Raw genomic sequence first — 18,275 nt, 5'->3', positions numbered from 1 at the left:
TGTGATTGGCTGATTAGAAATTTGCGTTAACGAGCAGTTGGACAGGTGTGCCTAATAAAGTGGCCGGTGAGTGTATATACTATATATATATATATATATATATATATATATATATATATATATATATATATATATATATATATATATATATATATATATATACTGCTCAAAAAAATAAAGGGAACACCTAAAAACACAATATAGACCTCGATGAATGAAATATTTCAGCTGAAAATCTTTATTTATTAGACAGAGGAATGTGTTTAGAGCAAAATAACCTAAGAATGATCAATGGAAATCAAAATCATTAGCCCATTAAGGTCTGGATTCAGAATCATACTCAAAATCAAAGTGGAAAATGAGAACATAGGCTGATCCAACTTCTGTGGAAATTCTTCAAGACGATTCAAAATGAGGCTCAGTAGTGTGTGTGGCCTCCACGTGCCTGTATGCACTCCCTACAACGTCTGGGCATGCTCCTGATGAGACGACGGATGGTCTCCTGAGGGATCTCCTCCCAGACCTGGATCGGGGCATCGGTCAACTCCTGGACAGTCTGTGGTGCGACATCGCGTTGGCGGATGGTACGAGACATGATGTCCCAGAGGTGCTCGATTGGATTCAGGTCTGGGAAACGTGCAGGCCAGTCCATAGCATCAATGCCCTCGACATACAGGAACTGCTGACACACTCTGGCCACATGAGGACGAGCATTGTCATGCATGAGCAGGAACCCAGGGCCCACTGCACCAGCATATGGTCTGACAATGGGTCTGAGGATCTCATCCCGGTACCTAATGGCAGTCATGGTACCTCTGGCTAGCACGTAGAGGTCTGTGCGGCCCTCCAAGGATATGCCTCCCCAGACCATCACTGACCCACCGCCAAACCGGTCATGCTGGAGGATGTTGCAGGCAGCAGAACGTTCTCCACAGCGTCTCCAGACTCTCTCACGTCTGTCACATGTGTTCAGTGTGAACCTGCTCTCATCTGTGAAGAGCACAGGGCGCCAATGGCGAATCTGCCAACCAAGATGTTCTCTGGCAAAGGTCAATCGGGCTGCACGGTGTTGGGCTGTGAGCATAGGCCCCAATTGTGGACGTCGGGCCCTCATACCATCCTCATGCATTCTGTTTCTCACTGTTTGAGCAGAAACCTGCACATTAGTGGCCTGTTGAAGGTTGTTTTGTAGGGCTCCGGCAGTGCTCCTCCTGTTCCTCCTTGCACAAAGGACCAGATAGCGGTCCTGCTGCGGGGTTGTTGTCCTCCTGCGGCCCCCTCCACGTCTCCTGGTGTACTGGCCTGTCTCCTGGTACCTCCTCGATGCTCTGGACACTGTGCTGGGAGACACATCAAATCTTCTTGCCACAGCACGCATTGATGTGCCATCCTGGATGAGCTGCACTACCTGAGCAACTTCTGTAGGTTGCAGATACCGCCTCATGCCACCTCTAGTGGTGAGCGCACTAGCAAAATGAAAAACTAATCAAAGATCGGCCAGAAAAGATGAGGACAGGCAAATGGTCTATGGCCACCACCTGCAAATCCATTCCTTTTATAGGGGTTGTCTTGCAAATTGTCTAATTTCCACCAAGTGGAAATTAGACAATTTACCAACAGGTGAAATTGAGTCACAAATCAGTGTTGCTTCCTAACTGGACAGGTTGATATCTCAAAAGTGTGATTGACTTGGAGCTACATTGCATTGCTTATGTGTTCCCTTTATTTTTTTGAGCAGTGTATATTGTCCTGGGTAAGACGCTAAACTGCAACCGCAGGCTGTAGAGGGGTGAGCACCTTACCTCAGCAAGGGCCCTTTGGCTAAGGACGACGTCCCTATTCATAGATCTGGTCTTCCTGCATGCCTATATGGTACTTCCCATGGTGCCCAGTTCAGCCAACACATTGGGATAGGAGAATGGAACTCTGATTTCAAATCCACCTGCTGCCTTGTGGGTTGATGCCTCTTTAGGCAAAGACTAGGAGAAGGTAACTCTGAATTCAAATCTCCAGCTGTCACTACCCGGAAAAGGGTAAACCATGGCAGCTCCGCTCAGTCAAGTCGGCAGCGGTTCTGGCAACCGGCAGCTCCGTTTGTCAACTCGGGAGCAGTTCTGGCAAAAAGCAACAGGATTCTTCTGCGGCCGTCCCAGCTACACTGTGCCACCGAATAACAGAAAATCTTGCCAAGGGACACTATAGAGCACCACATATTGTTGTTATCTAGGGGGCAGCCTCACATATAAATATGGAGATAGTGAATCATTATACTATCTTTGCATTAACTTTTGTTTTACTCGTTTCGGGTGAAGGCGTATATATATATATATATATATATATATATATATATATATATATATATATATATATATATAAAGTTGTATTTTATATAGCACATTTTATATAGCGCATTACATGTAGCATTTTTCTCGGAAACCATCAATGGTGTTGATAAAAGTGCTCAACAGGGGCATACGGGTAGCATAGCAGTCTATTCCACTGCCACCAATTCGAGGATCGCCAGTTCGAATCCCCGTCTGGTCTCCAACTTGGTCAGGCATCGCTACAGACACAATTGGCCATGTCTGCGGGTGGGAAGCCAGCTGTGCCTCTAATCCCAAGAAACTCTTTGAAACCTTCTCTACACTCCTTCAACCCCCACCTCCTCCTCCGTTCTCCCTGATGACTTTGCCAACTTCTTTGACATGAAGGTAAATGACATCAGATCCTCCTTTTCTCACCACCTGGTTAGTGCTGCTTGCACTATCCCACCCTCTGCACCCTCCCTCACCTCTCCACATCCCATCCTATCCCACCTCACTCCCCTCTCCCCCGACAAGATCCTAAACCTCATCACATCCAGTCACCCCACCACATGCTCCCTTGACCCGGTCACCTCCCCTCTTCTTCAGTCTATAGCACCTGAACTCCTTCCCTTTCTAACCCACCTCATCAACACCTCCCTCCAGGCAGGATGCTTTCCATCTGCGTTCAAGACTGCTAGAGTCATCCCCCTTCTCAAGAAACCATCACCTAACCCCTCTGATATCAAAAACTACAGACCGGTTTCTCTTCTACCCTTTCTATCCAAAACTTTCGAACGTGCTGTCTTTAACCAACTTTCTTTGTACCTCCACCAGAACAACCTCCTGGACCCTAACCAGTCTGGGTTCAGGGTGGGTCACTCGTCAGAGATGGCCCTCCTTGCAGTGACAGAATCGCTGCACTCTGCGAGAGCAAACTCTCTCTCCTCTGTCCTGATACTCCTGGACCTGTCAGCTGCGTTCGACAGAGTAAACCACCAGATCCTCTTCTCTACCCTCATGGGGCTGGGTGTCACAGGCTCTGCACTCTCAATGTTTGCATCCTACCTGATGGGTCGCTCCTACCATGTGACATGGAGGGGATCTGCGTCGAAGCATCGCAGACTGACTACAGGCATTCCACAGGGTTCAGTTCTGGGTCCTCTCCTTTTCTCCCTGTACATGACATCCCTGGGTTCTGTTATTTGCTCACATGACTTCTCTTACCATTGTTATGCTGATGACACCCAGCTGATCTTGTCTTTTCCTCCCTCTAATACACAAGTAGAGACACACATTGCTGCGTGCTTGACTGACATCTTGGAGTGGATAGCGACACATCACCTGAAGCTCAATCTGACCAAGGCAGAGCTGATGTTCCTCCCTGGGAAAGGTTGCCCGCACCGAGACCTGGCCATCACCATTGACAACACCGCGGTGATGCCAACTCGGACTGTGAGGAATCTGGGTGTGACCCTGGACAAGCAACTGTCGTTTGCTGCAAATGTTGCATCGGTTGCTTGCTCCTGCAGATTTCTCCTCTATAACATCAGGAGGATTCGCCCATTCCTCACCAACGAGATGGCATGGGTGCTCATCCAGGCTCTGGTCATCTCCTGGCTGGACTACGGCAACTCCCTCCTTGCTGGCACCCCGGTGTTGGCCATCAGACCTCTGGAGCTTGTTCAGAAAGCTGCAGCTCGTCTAGTGTTCAACCCTAAGTTCTGTCACACAACTCCCCTTCTCATGTCCCTACACTGGCTCCCAGTAGCTGCTCGCATCCAGTTTAAGACTCTGGTGCTAGCCTACAGGGCAGTGAAAGGAACAGCTCCTTCCTATCTCCAGGCCATGGTCAAGCCCTACATCCCCACCAGACCACTTCGCTCTGCTGCCTCGGGACGCCTGGTTGCCCCGTTGCTCAGAGGCCCCTGCTGCCAATCGACTCGGTCAAGGCTCTTTTCTGTCCTGGCCCCACGGTGTTGGAATGAACTCCCCATTGATGTCAGGACAGCGGAGTCGCTGCCCATCTTTCGGCGCAGGTTGAAAACTCACCTCATCCAGAAATACTACCCTTTTACTTGTTCTTAGCACTTCTTGTATTCACTCATAAAAAAAAAAATCTTTCTTGCACTTTTACTTTAGCACCGGTTTTGCTCTTAGATGCTAGTTTAGATGCACTTATGACCTCTGATGATTAGTAGTTATCCTGATTTCCTACGTCAAATGCACTTATTGTAAGTCGCTTTGGATAAAAGTGTCAGCTAAATGACTCTAGTGTAATGTAATGTAAATGTGGGTATGTGTCCTGGTCGCTGCACTAGCGCCTCCTCTGATCGGTCAGGGCACCTGTTCGGGGGGGGGGGGGCGTTGGGTGGAATGGCGTGATCCTCCCACGCGCTACGTCCCCCTGGTGAAACTCCTCACTGTCAGGTGAAAAGAAGTGGCTGGCGACTGCAAATGTATCGGAGGAGACGTGGTAGTCTGCAGCCCTCCCCGGATCGGCAGAGGCGGTGGAGCAGCGACTGGGACGGCTTGGAAGAGTGGTGCAATTGGCCAAGTACAATTGGGAGAAATGGGGGGGGACAAAAAAATCCCCCTCCCAAAAAAAGTGCTCAACAAATGAGGAGCGAAATATCAAGATCGATGTAGGAAAAAAAACTTTAATGCATTTCAGTACAAGCTTGTTTCATGTGTCACGAACAAAACAAGCTTGTGCTGAAATGCATTAAAGTTTTTATCTCTACATCGATCTTGATATATATGTGTATATATATATATATATATATATATATATATATATATATATATATATATATATATATATATATATATATATACATACATATCCATCCTTTATCTTGGATGCTGGAGCCTATTCCAGCAGTCACTGGGGGCGGCAGGCGGGGAGACACCCTGGACAGGCCGCAAGGTCATCACAGGGCTCACACACACACACACACACACACACACACACACACACACACACACACACACACACACACACACACACACACACACACACACATTCATTCGTAGGGACAATTTAGTATGGTCAATTCACCTGATCACAGTGAAAATGTATGAATATGTGAGTGAAAATCTGTTGAATGTGTGAGTTGAATATATTATAACCATGAGAATAAAAATGCGTGGGTGTAAGAATGAAAATATATGTATGTGAAAGGACAATGTATGTGTGTGAGAGGGCCAGAATGAATTATAGCTTGGACAGCCCCTCATATTTTTTACAAACATACACACACACATTTAGTATTATACAATACTTAATATTTGATATATTATATAAACACTTATGTACATGTTCATAAACACACACATACATATATACAAGCACATGCAGAAAGACAAGCTTACTCTCACATATCATTCTGCCACCCACCTCTCAGCATCCACAGTACTACACCCCCACACACCTCTTCTCTAATGCGACAATATATTACTAATTTGTCTTTAATGGCCATAACAGAGCTATCTTCTGCATAGTCCAAAACCTGGATGACAGCTGGTATAAAACTTACAGGTTTGCCAGTTCGCTTTTGTCTTTTTGGGGGAGTACAAGTTGGATTTTTTAATACACAACATAAACACATGCTTCTAAACTCCTGTAGTATCTGTTGTACAGGTTTAGCGCATATTGCAGTAGTTTCCTGTGAGACGTTTTACTTATGAACACAATTTCCTAATCGTTCATACTGGTAGATATTCTGATGCTGACCTCCATTAGTGGGGAACAAATTATCAAGATGTCCTTTTAACCTGTAAATCTAATGCATTTTGACACCACGATGCTCCTGGCACCTTGTGTGTCTGGCACCTCCTGTGAAACTCTAGGGATTCATACCAGTCCCTCCATCTAGCCGTGGGTTGTGGCTATACATTTGAATTCAAACTATTCTGCTCAATTATTAATCCTGAAGTTGTTCAAGACTAAAGGTTTGACTTTTTATGTGTGTGTTGTATTGTGATGTAACAAGAGGCAGAGATGCAGCATTCTCTCTTTGTGTCCCAGGATGTCAGACAGAATGGGATGAGATTCGCTGTTGGCACCATGCTGAGGTGGGAGAGGTGGTCAGCGTCTCCTGCGCTAACGTCTCCCAGTTCTTTGTCAACAACCAAGGTAACGCTCTCAAACTCTCAACTTTGACCTTGAACACAAAGCCTGTTGTGGACAGCTAGCATTTTTAACCAGACAACTCTGGACAATTTTGCCAAGCAACCTCAGTTCATGTCACAGAAAGTTGAATCAGCCAGAAATTGGTCCACCCCACGGATCAGGTCCCCCGGCACAAACAGAGCAATATAGTGTAGGCTGTTAAGTGCCAGGAGGATTGCTGTGACTTGTACACTGGGGAAACCAAACAGACACAATGGCAAAGAGGATGGCACAACACAGAAGGGCCAACACGCCAGGCCAGGACTCCACAGTCTACACCCATCTACAGGCCAGTGGCCACTCTTTCCAGGTAGAGGATGTGCACATCCTTGATAGGGAGGAACGCTGATTTGAACTGGGAGTCAAAGAGGCCATTTAAGTTAAGAGGGAATGACCATCCCTGAACTGAAGGGGGGGGGGCTAAGAGTACGTCTGACACCATCTTAAAATCCTCTGTGACTAGTATACACGGCCATTAAAACTCTAATTAATGGTCATGGCAACTTGCTTATGAAACCAATCATTGTTTTCGGTTGTTATGCCACTGTATTGTTTATAAGGGTGGGGGTACCTGCAGTCGGTTTAGACTGAAGAGGTCACTTAGATGAGTGATGAATCGTTTCTGTCAGTAAACGTTGTGTCCAGATGAACTGATTCAACTTTCTGTGATCCCCTTACCTGGATTACTGAGCATGAATAAAGACACTTAGTTCACATCAGTCCAGAATTTCGTTTCCCTCATTGTGCTTTCATCCGTTCGCAGTCCTGCTTATGTAACACCGCATTGCCTTTGGAATAGGGCTAGTGAGATAAAAGGTATGCCTGCAAGTTATCTATTCATGAGGGAGTTTTTCAAATGTTTTGTTTTACAAAAATCAAGCTGAGCACTATTTTTGAATGTACAAACGTTGCAGTATCATAAATGGAGTCACAATCTATCCATCATGTATAGTTAATGACATAATAAAGCAATCAAGTTATAAATAGCAATCTCTTGAGATGAGTGTTATGACTTCACCGTGTGATTTATGGATGGTGGACTTGTTCTACACGGAGGATCACATAGATTCCTCCCCTGTGGTTCCGAGACGGACTTGGCCTTAGAAAGCAATTCTTCCCTGACTGTTTACATGACCCTGTCCTCTCCAAACCACTGCCTCATCCAGCTGGCTTGCATTAAGACAAAAAGAAAACATGCTTATGGCATCTCATTCATCATAAAATAGCTGACTTTAGATGAAATATCACCACCAGCTACAGACGAATGACAAATTCTCCATGGTTTCCACAAACATACCCATAGAAAACAGCATGTGAACTGAAGTGGTAGTTGTGTCAGCAGCAGCATATAGCCAGGATGTGAGGCATACGAATACTGGCAGGAAGATGGAAACACAGAGCAAGTGTAAGTAGAGATGGAGAAAAAAAAACACTTGAAAGGGTTTCCAGTGAAAGTTGCGCTTAGTGTGTGGGGGGAAGAGGAGGAGGGAGAGGTTGCTGTTTATGACCTCATCAACTCAATTTTAGCAGTTTTTAGGACCCTTCAGGATTCCCTCCTCCACAGACACCAGACGGAGGTAAGCAGCTGTGTGGTAACATTCGGTTCACCCACTGAAAGGTCATGGTTGGAGAAAATAATGATTTATTGGAAAATCAAAAGGGTCACTGTAAGAGTCGAGAATATGAGCAACAAATTGAAGCTGCTCGTTAGACAAGGTGGTATGAGCGGCAGCACTCTCCTTAGAGACTTAGCCTTAGCCCACCAACGCCATAACTGCAGGGTTGCAGGCTTTGTTAGCCATGTTATGTTGAGGCTAATCCAGGGAAAGAGCTCTGGTGGCTACATATCAGTCAAACCACCCGCAACTCAACCCCCCACGCTATTCTTTACTATGCTAAGAAGCTGAACAGGCACATCCCTAGCCATGAAGATGAGTTCTATAATAAGAACCCCTGTAAACTTTATTATCACTCCTATTAGACCACACACACACACACACACACACACACACACACACACTTCTACATCTGCCCCTAAATGTTTACATGAGTGCTTGCATGTGCACACACACACACACACACTTCTACATCTGCACCTAAATGTCTACATGAGTGCGTGCATGTGCACATACACACACACACAAACACACACTAACTCTCTTGCTCTCTCACTTTCTCTCTCTCTCTCTCACACACACACACACACACACACACACACACACACACACACACACACATACATACATACATACATACATACATACATACATACATACATACATACATACATACATACATACATACATACATACATACATACATACATACATACATACATACACTACCGTTCAAAAGTTTGGGATCACCCAAACAATTTTGTGTTTTCCATGAAAAGTCACACTTATTCACCACCATATGTTGTGAAATGAATAGAAAATAGAGTCAAGACATTGACAAGGTTAGAAATAATGATTTGTATTTGAAATAAGATTTTTTTTACATCAAACTTTGCTTTCGTCAAAGAATCCTCCATTTGCAGCAATTACAGCATTGCAGACCTTTGGCATTCTAGCTGTTAATTTGTTGAGGTAATCTGGAGAAATTGCACCCCACGCTTCCAGAAGCAGCTCCCACAAGTTGGATTGGTTGGATGGGCACTTCTTGCGTACCATACAGTCAAGCTGCTCCCACAACAGCTCAATGGGGTTCAGATCTGGTGACTGCGCTGGCCACTCCATTACCGATAGAATACCAGCTGCCTGCTTCTGCTCTAAATAGTTCTTGCACAATTTGGAGGTGTGTTTAGGGTCATTGTCCTGTTGTAGGATGAAATTGGCTCCAATCAAGCGCTGTCCACTGGGTATGGCATGGCGTTGCAAAATGGAGTGATAGCCTTCCTTATTCAGAATCCCTTTTACCCTGTACAAATCTCCCACCTTACCAGCACCAAAGCAACCCCAGACCATCACATTACCTCCGCCATGCTTAACAGATGGCGTCAGGCATTCTTCCAGCATCTTTTCATTTGTTCTGCGTCTCACAAACGTTCTTCTTTGTGATCCAAACACCTCAAACTTGGATTCATCCGTCCACAACACTTTTTTCCAGTCTTCCTCTGTCCAATGTCTGTGTTCTTTTGCTCATCTTAATCTTTTTCTTTTATTGGTCAGTCTCAGATATGGCTTTTTCTTTGCCACTCTGCCCTGAAGCCCAGAATCCCGCAGCCGCCTCTTCACTGTAGATGTTGACACTGGTGTTTTGCGGGTACTATTTAATGAAGATGCCAGTTGGGGACCTGTGAGGCGTCTGTTTCTCAAACTAGAGACTCTAATGTACTTATCTTCTTGCTCAGTTGTGCAACGCGGCCTCCCACTTCTTTTTCTACTCTGGTTAGAGCCTGTTTGTGCTGTCCTCTGAAGGGAGTAGTACACACCGGTGTAGGAAATCTTCAATTTCTTAGCAATTTCTCGCATGGAATAGCCTTCATTTCTAAGAACAAGAATAGACTGTCGAGTTTCAGATGAAAGTTCTCTTTTTCTGGCCATTTTGAGCGTTTAATTGACCCCACAAATGTGATGCTCCAGAAACTCAATCTGCTCAAAGGAAGGTCAGTTTTGTAGCTTCTGTAACAAGCTAAACTGTTTTCGGATGTGTGAACATGATTGCACAAGGGTTTTCTAATCATCAATTAGCCTTCTGAGCCAATGAGCAAACACATTGTACCATTAGAACACTGGAGTGATAGTTGCTTGAAATGGGCCTCTATACACCTATGTAGATATTGCACCAAAAACCAGACATTTGCAGCTAGAATAGTCATTTACCACATTAGCAATGTATAGAGTGTATTTCTTTAAAGTTAAGACTAGTTTAAAGTTATCTTCATTGAAAAGTACAGTGCTTTTCCTTCAAAAATATGGACATTTCAATGTGATCCCAAACTTTTGAACGGTAGTGTACATACATACATACATACATACATACATACATACATACATACATACATACATACATACATACATACATACATACATACATACATACATACATACATACATACATACATACATATATACCGTACACCTAAATGCAGTCTATCATCCTAATTTCAGGCCATGGTAGGAGAATATGGATCCTTTTTGCCAAAGTCTCATCATTCATATTCATCATTTACAGCCTTCTGTTCACAGACAGATTGTATTTAAGTGAAAAAAGCGGGGGTTTCTCATCATACTTCAGACATTTCTATGGATGCAGCCAGTGTACCATGTATGTGTTGGAGAGAGGATTTTTTTTTGTTTTGTTTTTTTTGAGATACTTTATTGATCTCCATAGGGAAATTATGCTCTGCATTTAACCCATCCTAGTTGTGTAGCTAGGAGCAGTGGGCAGCCACTGTGCAGCACCCGGGGACCAACTGCAGTTCGTCTTGCCATGCCTCGGTCAGGGGCACAAACAGGAGTATTAACCCCAACATGCATGTCTTTTGACGGTGGGGGAAACCGGAGCACCTGGAGAAAACCCACAGCAGACACGAGGAGAACATGCAAACTCCACACAGAGGATGACCTGGGATGAACCTCGAGGTTGGGCAACCCCAGGGTTCGAACCCAGGACCTTCTTGCTGTGAGGTGACAGCACTAACCATTGTACCACCGTGCTGCCATATGCATGCCAGGATGTGTTCTTGCACACCTACGTTACTGAAAGAGGATGTCACATCTCATAGCCGTCATCAGCAGCTCATTAGCTGACTGAGCAAATGAGTGACAAGGAAGCATTTCACACTATGACAATAAGCTGTTTCATGTGGAGGAGATAAGAACAGCATATGGTGGATTTTGATAAGGTTGATTGTTCCCTGGGCCCGGTGTGTGCGTACATAGCTTTGTGTTTGTGTGCATGCTAGTGTGAAAGCGAATGTGTCTCCACATGCGTGTTTACATGCATGCACATGTGTTATAGAGTCGTCTGCCCTTCAACAGACAACTGGAGGTGCATATCAAAATCTCTGACCACCCGTCTTCTTAACACCGCAGATGGGATTATGCTCTGGCCCATTAAATCCTAATGAAGAGGTCAACAAGGTAATTTCTTGTTTGACTGTCACTCCATATCCATCTCAACATCCACGTGTTTGTGCTCATGCATACATGTTGTATTTGCAGAGGGAGAGAGAGAGGGAGACAAATGTGGACAAAATGGATGTTTTTCATGTGCAGGTGTGAATATATTTGTAATAATATGTGACATTACCAGGAAACTGTATGATGGACATCAAATGTATCGATGATGAACCAGTCTATGGTAATTGCATGATTGAGGCATTGTGAGGGCATTGTGAGGGTCCGAGTTATAGTGTCCTTTTTATTGTTTCCATTGGTCTACTCTACTCAAGCTGTTGTATTGCAGTGTTGTGTTTTTTGTTTATGTTTTTTTAAGTGGTACCTTGGATGCTAGCTGCTAGCAGTGATTCCCAATATCCATGTGCATTTAATATCAATCCAGACTCCCCCCTCTAACAAAAATAGGGAACACTAAAATGTTTTCCATCATTATCTTTTTATTTTTCAGACTGTGCAAACTTGTCTGGTGTTGCCCTCTCTTAGTCTGGCAGTCTTTTTTTTTTTCAAATTGATACCTCTGTGTGTTTCAGGCAGGTACTTGGTCCAATGTTACTACCTTTCTTGACTGCACACACATGTACCATGTCTCCCTGTCCTCGCTGTGCATGTATACCTTTTTGTCATACCACATCTTGGGCGGCATGTTGGCACAGTGGTAAGCGCTGTTGCCTCACAGCAAGAAGGTCCTGGGTTCGAACCCTGGGGTTGCCCAACCTTGGGGGTCATACCAGGTCGCCCTCTGTATGGAGTTTGTGTGTTCCCCTGTGTCTGCAGTGGGTTTTCTCCGGGTGCTCCGGTTTCCTCCCACCATCAAAAAGACATGCATGTTGGGGTTAATACTCCTGTCTGTGCCCCTGACCGAGGCAGGGCAAGACGAACTGGAGTCGCTCCCCGGGTGCTGCACAGTGGCTGCCCACTGCTCCTAGCTACACAGCTAGGATGGGTTAAATGCAGGGTGTCATTTCCCTACAGGGGAATCAATAAAGTATCGCAAAATCAAAAATTAAAAAAACCTTCTCTCTGTACATGCCTAGTTTACATCCACAGAAGCTGTACTGAGGATGGCTGGTCTGAGCTTTACCCACCATACGAGGAGGCCTGCGAGTTCGCCGAGGACACAGAGACAGACTCGGAGGTAGTTACATTTCATTTCATCATTTCTGTATGCCCATAGTACCCATAGATTACCTGCAAGTCCATATTGCCTACTGTATTCTTGTCTCACATTCAAGTTTAGCATGCCCATGCGATCCTCTAGAAAAATAGAAATTGAATCTTCCCTACATAAATGCAAAAATCCATCAGCATCTTGCACGCCATTTTCACTTGATTTTACACCACATACAATATTGGAGATGCACCAGGCATGACGTTCTAACAAGTTAAATGTAAGTCCTTGTTAACACAGGCGACCATTGTTTAAAGTCTTTATTCCTTTTTTTTCCATTTCAGACGACATACTTTTCAAACTTTAAACAGGTGTATACCGCTGGTTATGCCACCTCCCTCATTTCTCTCATATCCGCCATTTTTGTCTTCACTGTGTTCAGGTAAGTTCAGGTAACACTTATTCGCTAAGAAACATCACCTGTGGAAAAGACGTCACTCAGGAAGCAAGTGTTTCTCTGCCCTACAGAAAATTTCATTGCACCAGGAACTACATCCACATCAACCTGTTCTCTTCCTTTATACTGAGAGCCAGCGCTGTCTTCATAAAAGATGGGGTACTCTTCTCTGATGAGAACAGGGACCACTGCTTCATGTCCACTGTGAGTGTGCCACGTGGAATCACAAACGTCACACGTCTCTGTTTGCATCCGCACCCTGTTAGACTTACTAGGATCACTGTTACTCTACTTTCTAGGAATGACTTTCATAAAGCTCATGTCTAGTTAGTTTGTGTACAACTGAAAGAAAACAATTACGATTTTCAACATTCTCTCTCTCTCTCTCTCTCTCTCTCTCTCTCTCTCTCTCTCTCTCTCTCTCTCTCTCTCTCTCTCTCTCTCTCTCTCTCTCTCTCTCTCTCTCTCTCTCTCTCTCTCTCTCTCTCTCTCTCTCTCTCTCTCTCTCTCTCTCTCTCTTCATTAGCAGCCGTAATAGTGAGCAGCCTTCTGTGAGTCTTGGAAGCGCTGCCAAAATTATGTGTCACTGGCGGACAATCTGTGAATGTGAAAATTTACTTCCCAATTTGCCAATGGGCAGCATTGTATAAGAAAATGTGAATAGCAGCGCTACAGCTGTTTAATGTAGCATTGTTATTCACATTTCCTTATAATACAATCTGGCACATCAGCAAACCAATAAATACATTTTCATAATCAGATTGTCCATCTGTGATGTCACCGACACATTCTTGGTGATGCTGTGCCAATGACACTCCATTAGTAGTGTCTATATACAGTATAGTAGTGTATACACACACACACACACACATATATATATATATATATATATATATATATATATATATATATATATATATATATGTTAAAAGAAATATTCAATGGTAGGGAAAGTGCTCAACAAATAAGGAACAAAATAATCCAGTTAGTCAAGTAAATTCTTATAATATATATATATATATATATATATATATATATATATATATATATATATGTGTGTGTGTATATTATATATATATATATATACATACATACATACATACATACATACACACACACACACACACATACAGAGAGCGGGAGAGAGAGAGAGGGAGAGAGAATGTTGAAAATTGTGACGTTTTCCCCTTTAGGCTTTGGCAGCAAGTCTTCCCTTTTCTTCTCAGAGGCAGTGTAAACTCATCACATTACCTTGGATGTATTTTCCAAACATGAATCTCAGCAGTTTAGAGGAGCTTCTCTACGTCCGGAGCAAGAAGTGTGAATGGATTGCTGGAAGTGAATGAACCAAGTCTTTGAGAGTATTAATAATGAGTATTTCCTCTCCAGTTTTTCTGTTTAATTGGACTGCTCTGAGTGTCAATTGTCACTTTTGTGTGGCTGTGAGGGACTAGAGAGTCATTAGAGAGAATGGGAGACAGAGCAGGGGAAAAGGCCGCGCAGACAGAGAGAACAAAAGAAAGAGATCTCTTAGCCTGTCAGAGAGACAAGCCTATTTTTAGAGAGTAAATCCTGTACATTGAGGCCAGCTAGACGGATTATAGAGAGGACTATAAAAGTAAGAAGGGTGAGAAAGTGCGATTGTGGCAGAGAAAACAAAGTGGGGAAGGGTGGAAGGTTTGAGATAGGGTTAATGAAAGAGTGAAAAGGCCTTCCCGGTGATAGCTATCACTCCAGAACCATGTCTATGGGCGCTTTTGAATGGCCACCTCGCTATCGCTCCTCACACAGATTGGCTCCAACCTTGGTTAGAGTATAATCACTCTGATACGCACAGGCAAAGGCAGACACGCTAACACACATGCACATGCAAAAACACATTAAGAAAATTGGTGTCTTTGCCAAGCAGAAGTTGTTAAACTTTTACATGAGAGGTAATGATGTATTAGTATCTGGCTTATGTTATACCTCCAAATGCAGTATCATCATAGACATCTCTATGACCCACGAATAGAGGTCATAAACACTTTCCATTAAACTGCTCTAGCCAGATGGGTTTCATGAACTAATCTGGTGGTTGTTGCTGTTGTTTTGTCCTGCAGACGTCCTGTAAATCAGCAGTGGTGTTCTTCCAGTTTAGCATCCTGGCTAATTACTTCTGGCTTCTGGTGGAGGGCATGTACCTGCAGACCCTGCTGGCCCTGACCTTCGTGTCCCAGAAGAAATACTTTTGGTGGTACATCCTCATTGGCTGGGGTGGGTCTCCTTCTATTCATCATACCAATGCTGGGCCAATGCCACACAAAACCGTTCTTTTCCCTTCTAAATAGAGCAGTGTTTTAGATAAAAGGCCACTATTTTTTCACTAGTTAACCACTAATTTTCTGACATTAAATTGTTTTCTTCATTTCGCCTCGGGTTTAATGAAATTGCTTTAATATCAATGAAGAAAGTGACAATACGATACAATAAATTTTAGCTATTTAATGTTCTATTTCACAACTTCCATACAAAACCTTTAAATTCAAAATGAAATGAAACATTTTAACAACTGATTATGCTTTAAATAGCCTTGTTATAATTACTATTATTATTATTATTATTACTATTGTTGTTGTTGTTGTTATACATTTTAACATTAGACTTTCCAAATTACCTTGGTTTTAAAAATAGTTTTTTTCTTGAATTTCCCATGAATAAAAGGGAAAGGGACTGTTTAACCAAAATATCTGAATTATTTAAACAGTGTTAGTAACCCATAGAAATGATTCAGTGCTTCAACTTTTGATTAGTAGGCAGTACAAGTTTATAACTATACCATGATCACTATAAGCAGTTTGCACGGTGCAAATATACAGACAGAGAGAGAGAGAGAGAGAGAGAGAGAGAGAGAGAGAGAGAGAGACAGAGACAGAGAGAGAGAGAGAGATAGATAGATAGATAGATAGATAGATAGATAGATAGATAGATAGATAGATAGATAGATAGATAGATAGATAGATAGATAGATAGATAGATAGATAGATAGATAGATAGATAGATAGATAGATAGATAGATAGATAGATAGATAGATAGATAGATAGATAGATAGATAGATAGATAGATAGATAGATAGATAGATAGATAGATAGATAGATAGATAGATAGATAGATAGATAGATAGATAGATAGATAGATAGATAGATAGATAGATAGATAGATAGATAGATAGATAGATAGTGTTGTGGTTATTATTTAATTCCACTCTGACAATAAATGAGGAGCGAGACAAAAATATCTTAAAGTATTGTCGCACTTTAAAATGTTCTTGAACAGACACACAAAGCATGGATACTTAAGTGCATGCTCTTATCTCAGAGCGCACTCCCTTTATACCTTACAGAGTCATGCTTATTTCAAACAAGTCTGAGTTACGCTGACAATGGTATGTACCCAGAGTTTCTCCCTAATCCTGTTTGGAGGAAGAGGCTTATTTTATTGCTGGACTGTCATCCCAATGGGTAGCAGAACTTCCATATTGTTCAGAGAGTTCATGGGTCAGGTCTCATCTTGTCCTTATCTTCCAGCTCATGATTTCCAGGGCCGTTCCTTCAGACTCCGTTACACCCAAATGAGCTTCCCGTACATTCCTCTGCTATCAGCTAACAGTAACAACAGGCCTTTATGAGTTCATATGGAGAAGACAATTCATAACACCACCTCTGCTCTGCCATCCATGAGCCTCAAGCATCTATCCAAGCAATCGTTTTCACAGAAGAAGAAGAAGAAAAAAACAAACAAACAAAACTGCTGCCTGTTGTGCTGAAGTTTAATGGCATTCAGGACCATTTGATAGACCTATAACCCAGATCGTCACTTTTGCAAGATGGGTCTGGATGCAGACCTCCTCTCTGAGGCTCAAGGCAATCTGGGACTCATCTCATCTGTAAGGATGGAAATGCCAAACAGGAAATACGTAATTCAGTTTTACATAGAATTGTTGACAAAATTAAAAAATCTACAAATTCCACTCTTACTTCATTGATGATTTATCAAATAATGAGTTGGTAAATTTACATTGTAATTGTAATGTTTTTGTGGACCAACATTATACTATTCAAATGAATAAAGGTTTGTGATAACACATGCAGATGGTACACATCTTATGTATTTTATTAGCAAATGCAAATTCAGATCAATATACCCTGTCATATAGCCTACCGTACATTAGCTTAAGTAGCTAAGTTAACGTTAAAGTTAGACAGTTAAATTAACTCAGCACGACATAGTATTTTAAATCATACAGCGATATCAACATATTCTGAACCGTAGTCGTCAACCAGTCATCGAATCTATGGAATTGGTGTTTGTGTTGTGTGATTTTAACCATGCCCATCCAGATGATGTTTGGCAATTTATTCTGTGCATCACTGCTTCAACTGAAATATTCGACATGAACTGTTTCTGTACTTTGGTGGTTTTACATTTACCATTAGTAAACTGAGTTATGGGTGGTTCTGTTGTATAATAGCATAAAAGTTGCATTACCACATACATTTTACAGCAGTGACTGCCGATAACATTTGCAGTTATTTGCAATGTCACAAAGGACTGTATGGAAGCATCTGATGGAGACTGCAACCCTCGGATAAACACAAGTGCATGGAAATAATGCAAGTTTATAAATACTTTATTTGCAAATTAAAACCACCATTTACAAAACAGATTTACCGGTTTAAACAAAATTACATTATTTAAATGATTGAAACACAACAAGCAGTCATTCCACTCACATCGACCATCTCAGCAAGAAATGTGTCCATATCTGCCATTTTTTAAAATGAACAGAAAGGGTGCAATAATCTCCTCGCTTTCGTCTTCATCTTCGTCTGTGCTGTGTTTTAGCAAATTGTGTTTTTTGCAGTGCCTCTGTAAGCCTCACTCTCATCCATCAGGAGGAAGTGTGGTGCCTGCACTTCCTCCTTGTAGTTTTCTTGTTAAGTTGGAGCCAGTCACTGGCCTCCCTGATATGTTCGATAAATTGAAATTCCAATGAGTGAGGAAATCCAATTAATGAGAAAAAAAATAACATTTTTATATTATTACATAACACTAAGGCAAGAATAT

The 18,275-nt window shown here is 42.7% G+C and overlaps 1 protein-coding gene across 1 annotated transcript in view; it reads left to right on the top strand.

Moving 5' to 3' along the window:
- The window catches only part of LOC130108940 (pituitary adenylate cyclase-activating polypeptide type I receptor-like), a 55,892-nt gene that overhangs the window by 25,937 nt on the left and 11,680 nt on the right, over nucleotides 1–18,275 (top strand). Inside the window, exons 3-7 of the mRNA XM_056275587.1 lie at nucleotides 6,334–6,441; nucleotides 12,638–12,738; nucleotides 13,056–13,153; nucleotides 13,240–13,372; nucleotides 15,271–15,424. Coding sequence (XP_056131562.1) covers nucleotides 6,334–6,441; nucleotides 12,638–12,738; nucleotides 13,056–13,153; nucleotides 13,240–13,372; nucleotides 15,271–15,424 — 594 coding nt within the window. The remainder of the gene's footprint in view (nucleotides 1–6,333; nucleotides 6,442–12,637; nucleotides 12,739–13,055; nucleotides 13,154–13,239; nucleotides 13,373–15,270; nucleotides 15,425–18,275) is intronic.

Source organism: Lampris incognitus, chromosome 3, assembly GCF_029633865.1.
Source record: "Lampris incognitus isolate fLamInc1 chromosome 3, fLamInc1.hap2, whole genome shotgun sequence".
NCBI lineage: Eukaryota > Metazoa > Chordata > Actinopteri > Lampriformes > Lampridae > Lampris > Lampris incognitus.
This window is presented reverse-complemented; position numbering and strand designations above follow the sequence as displayed.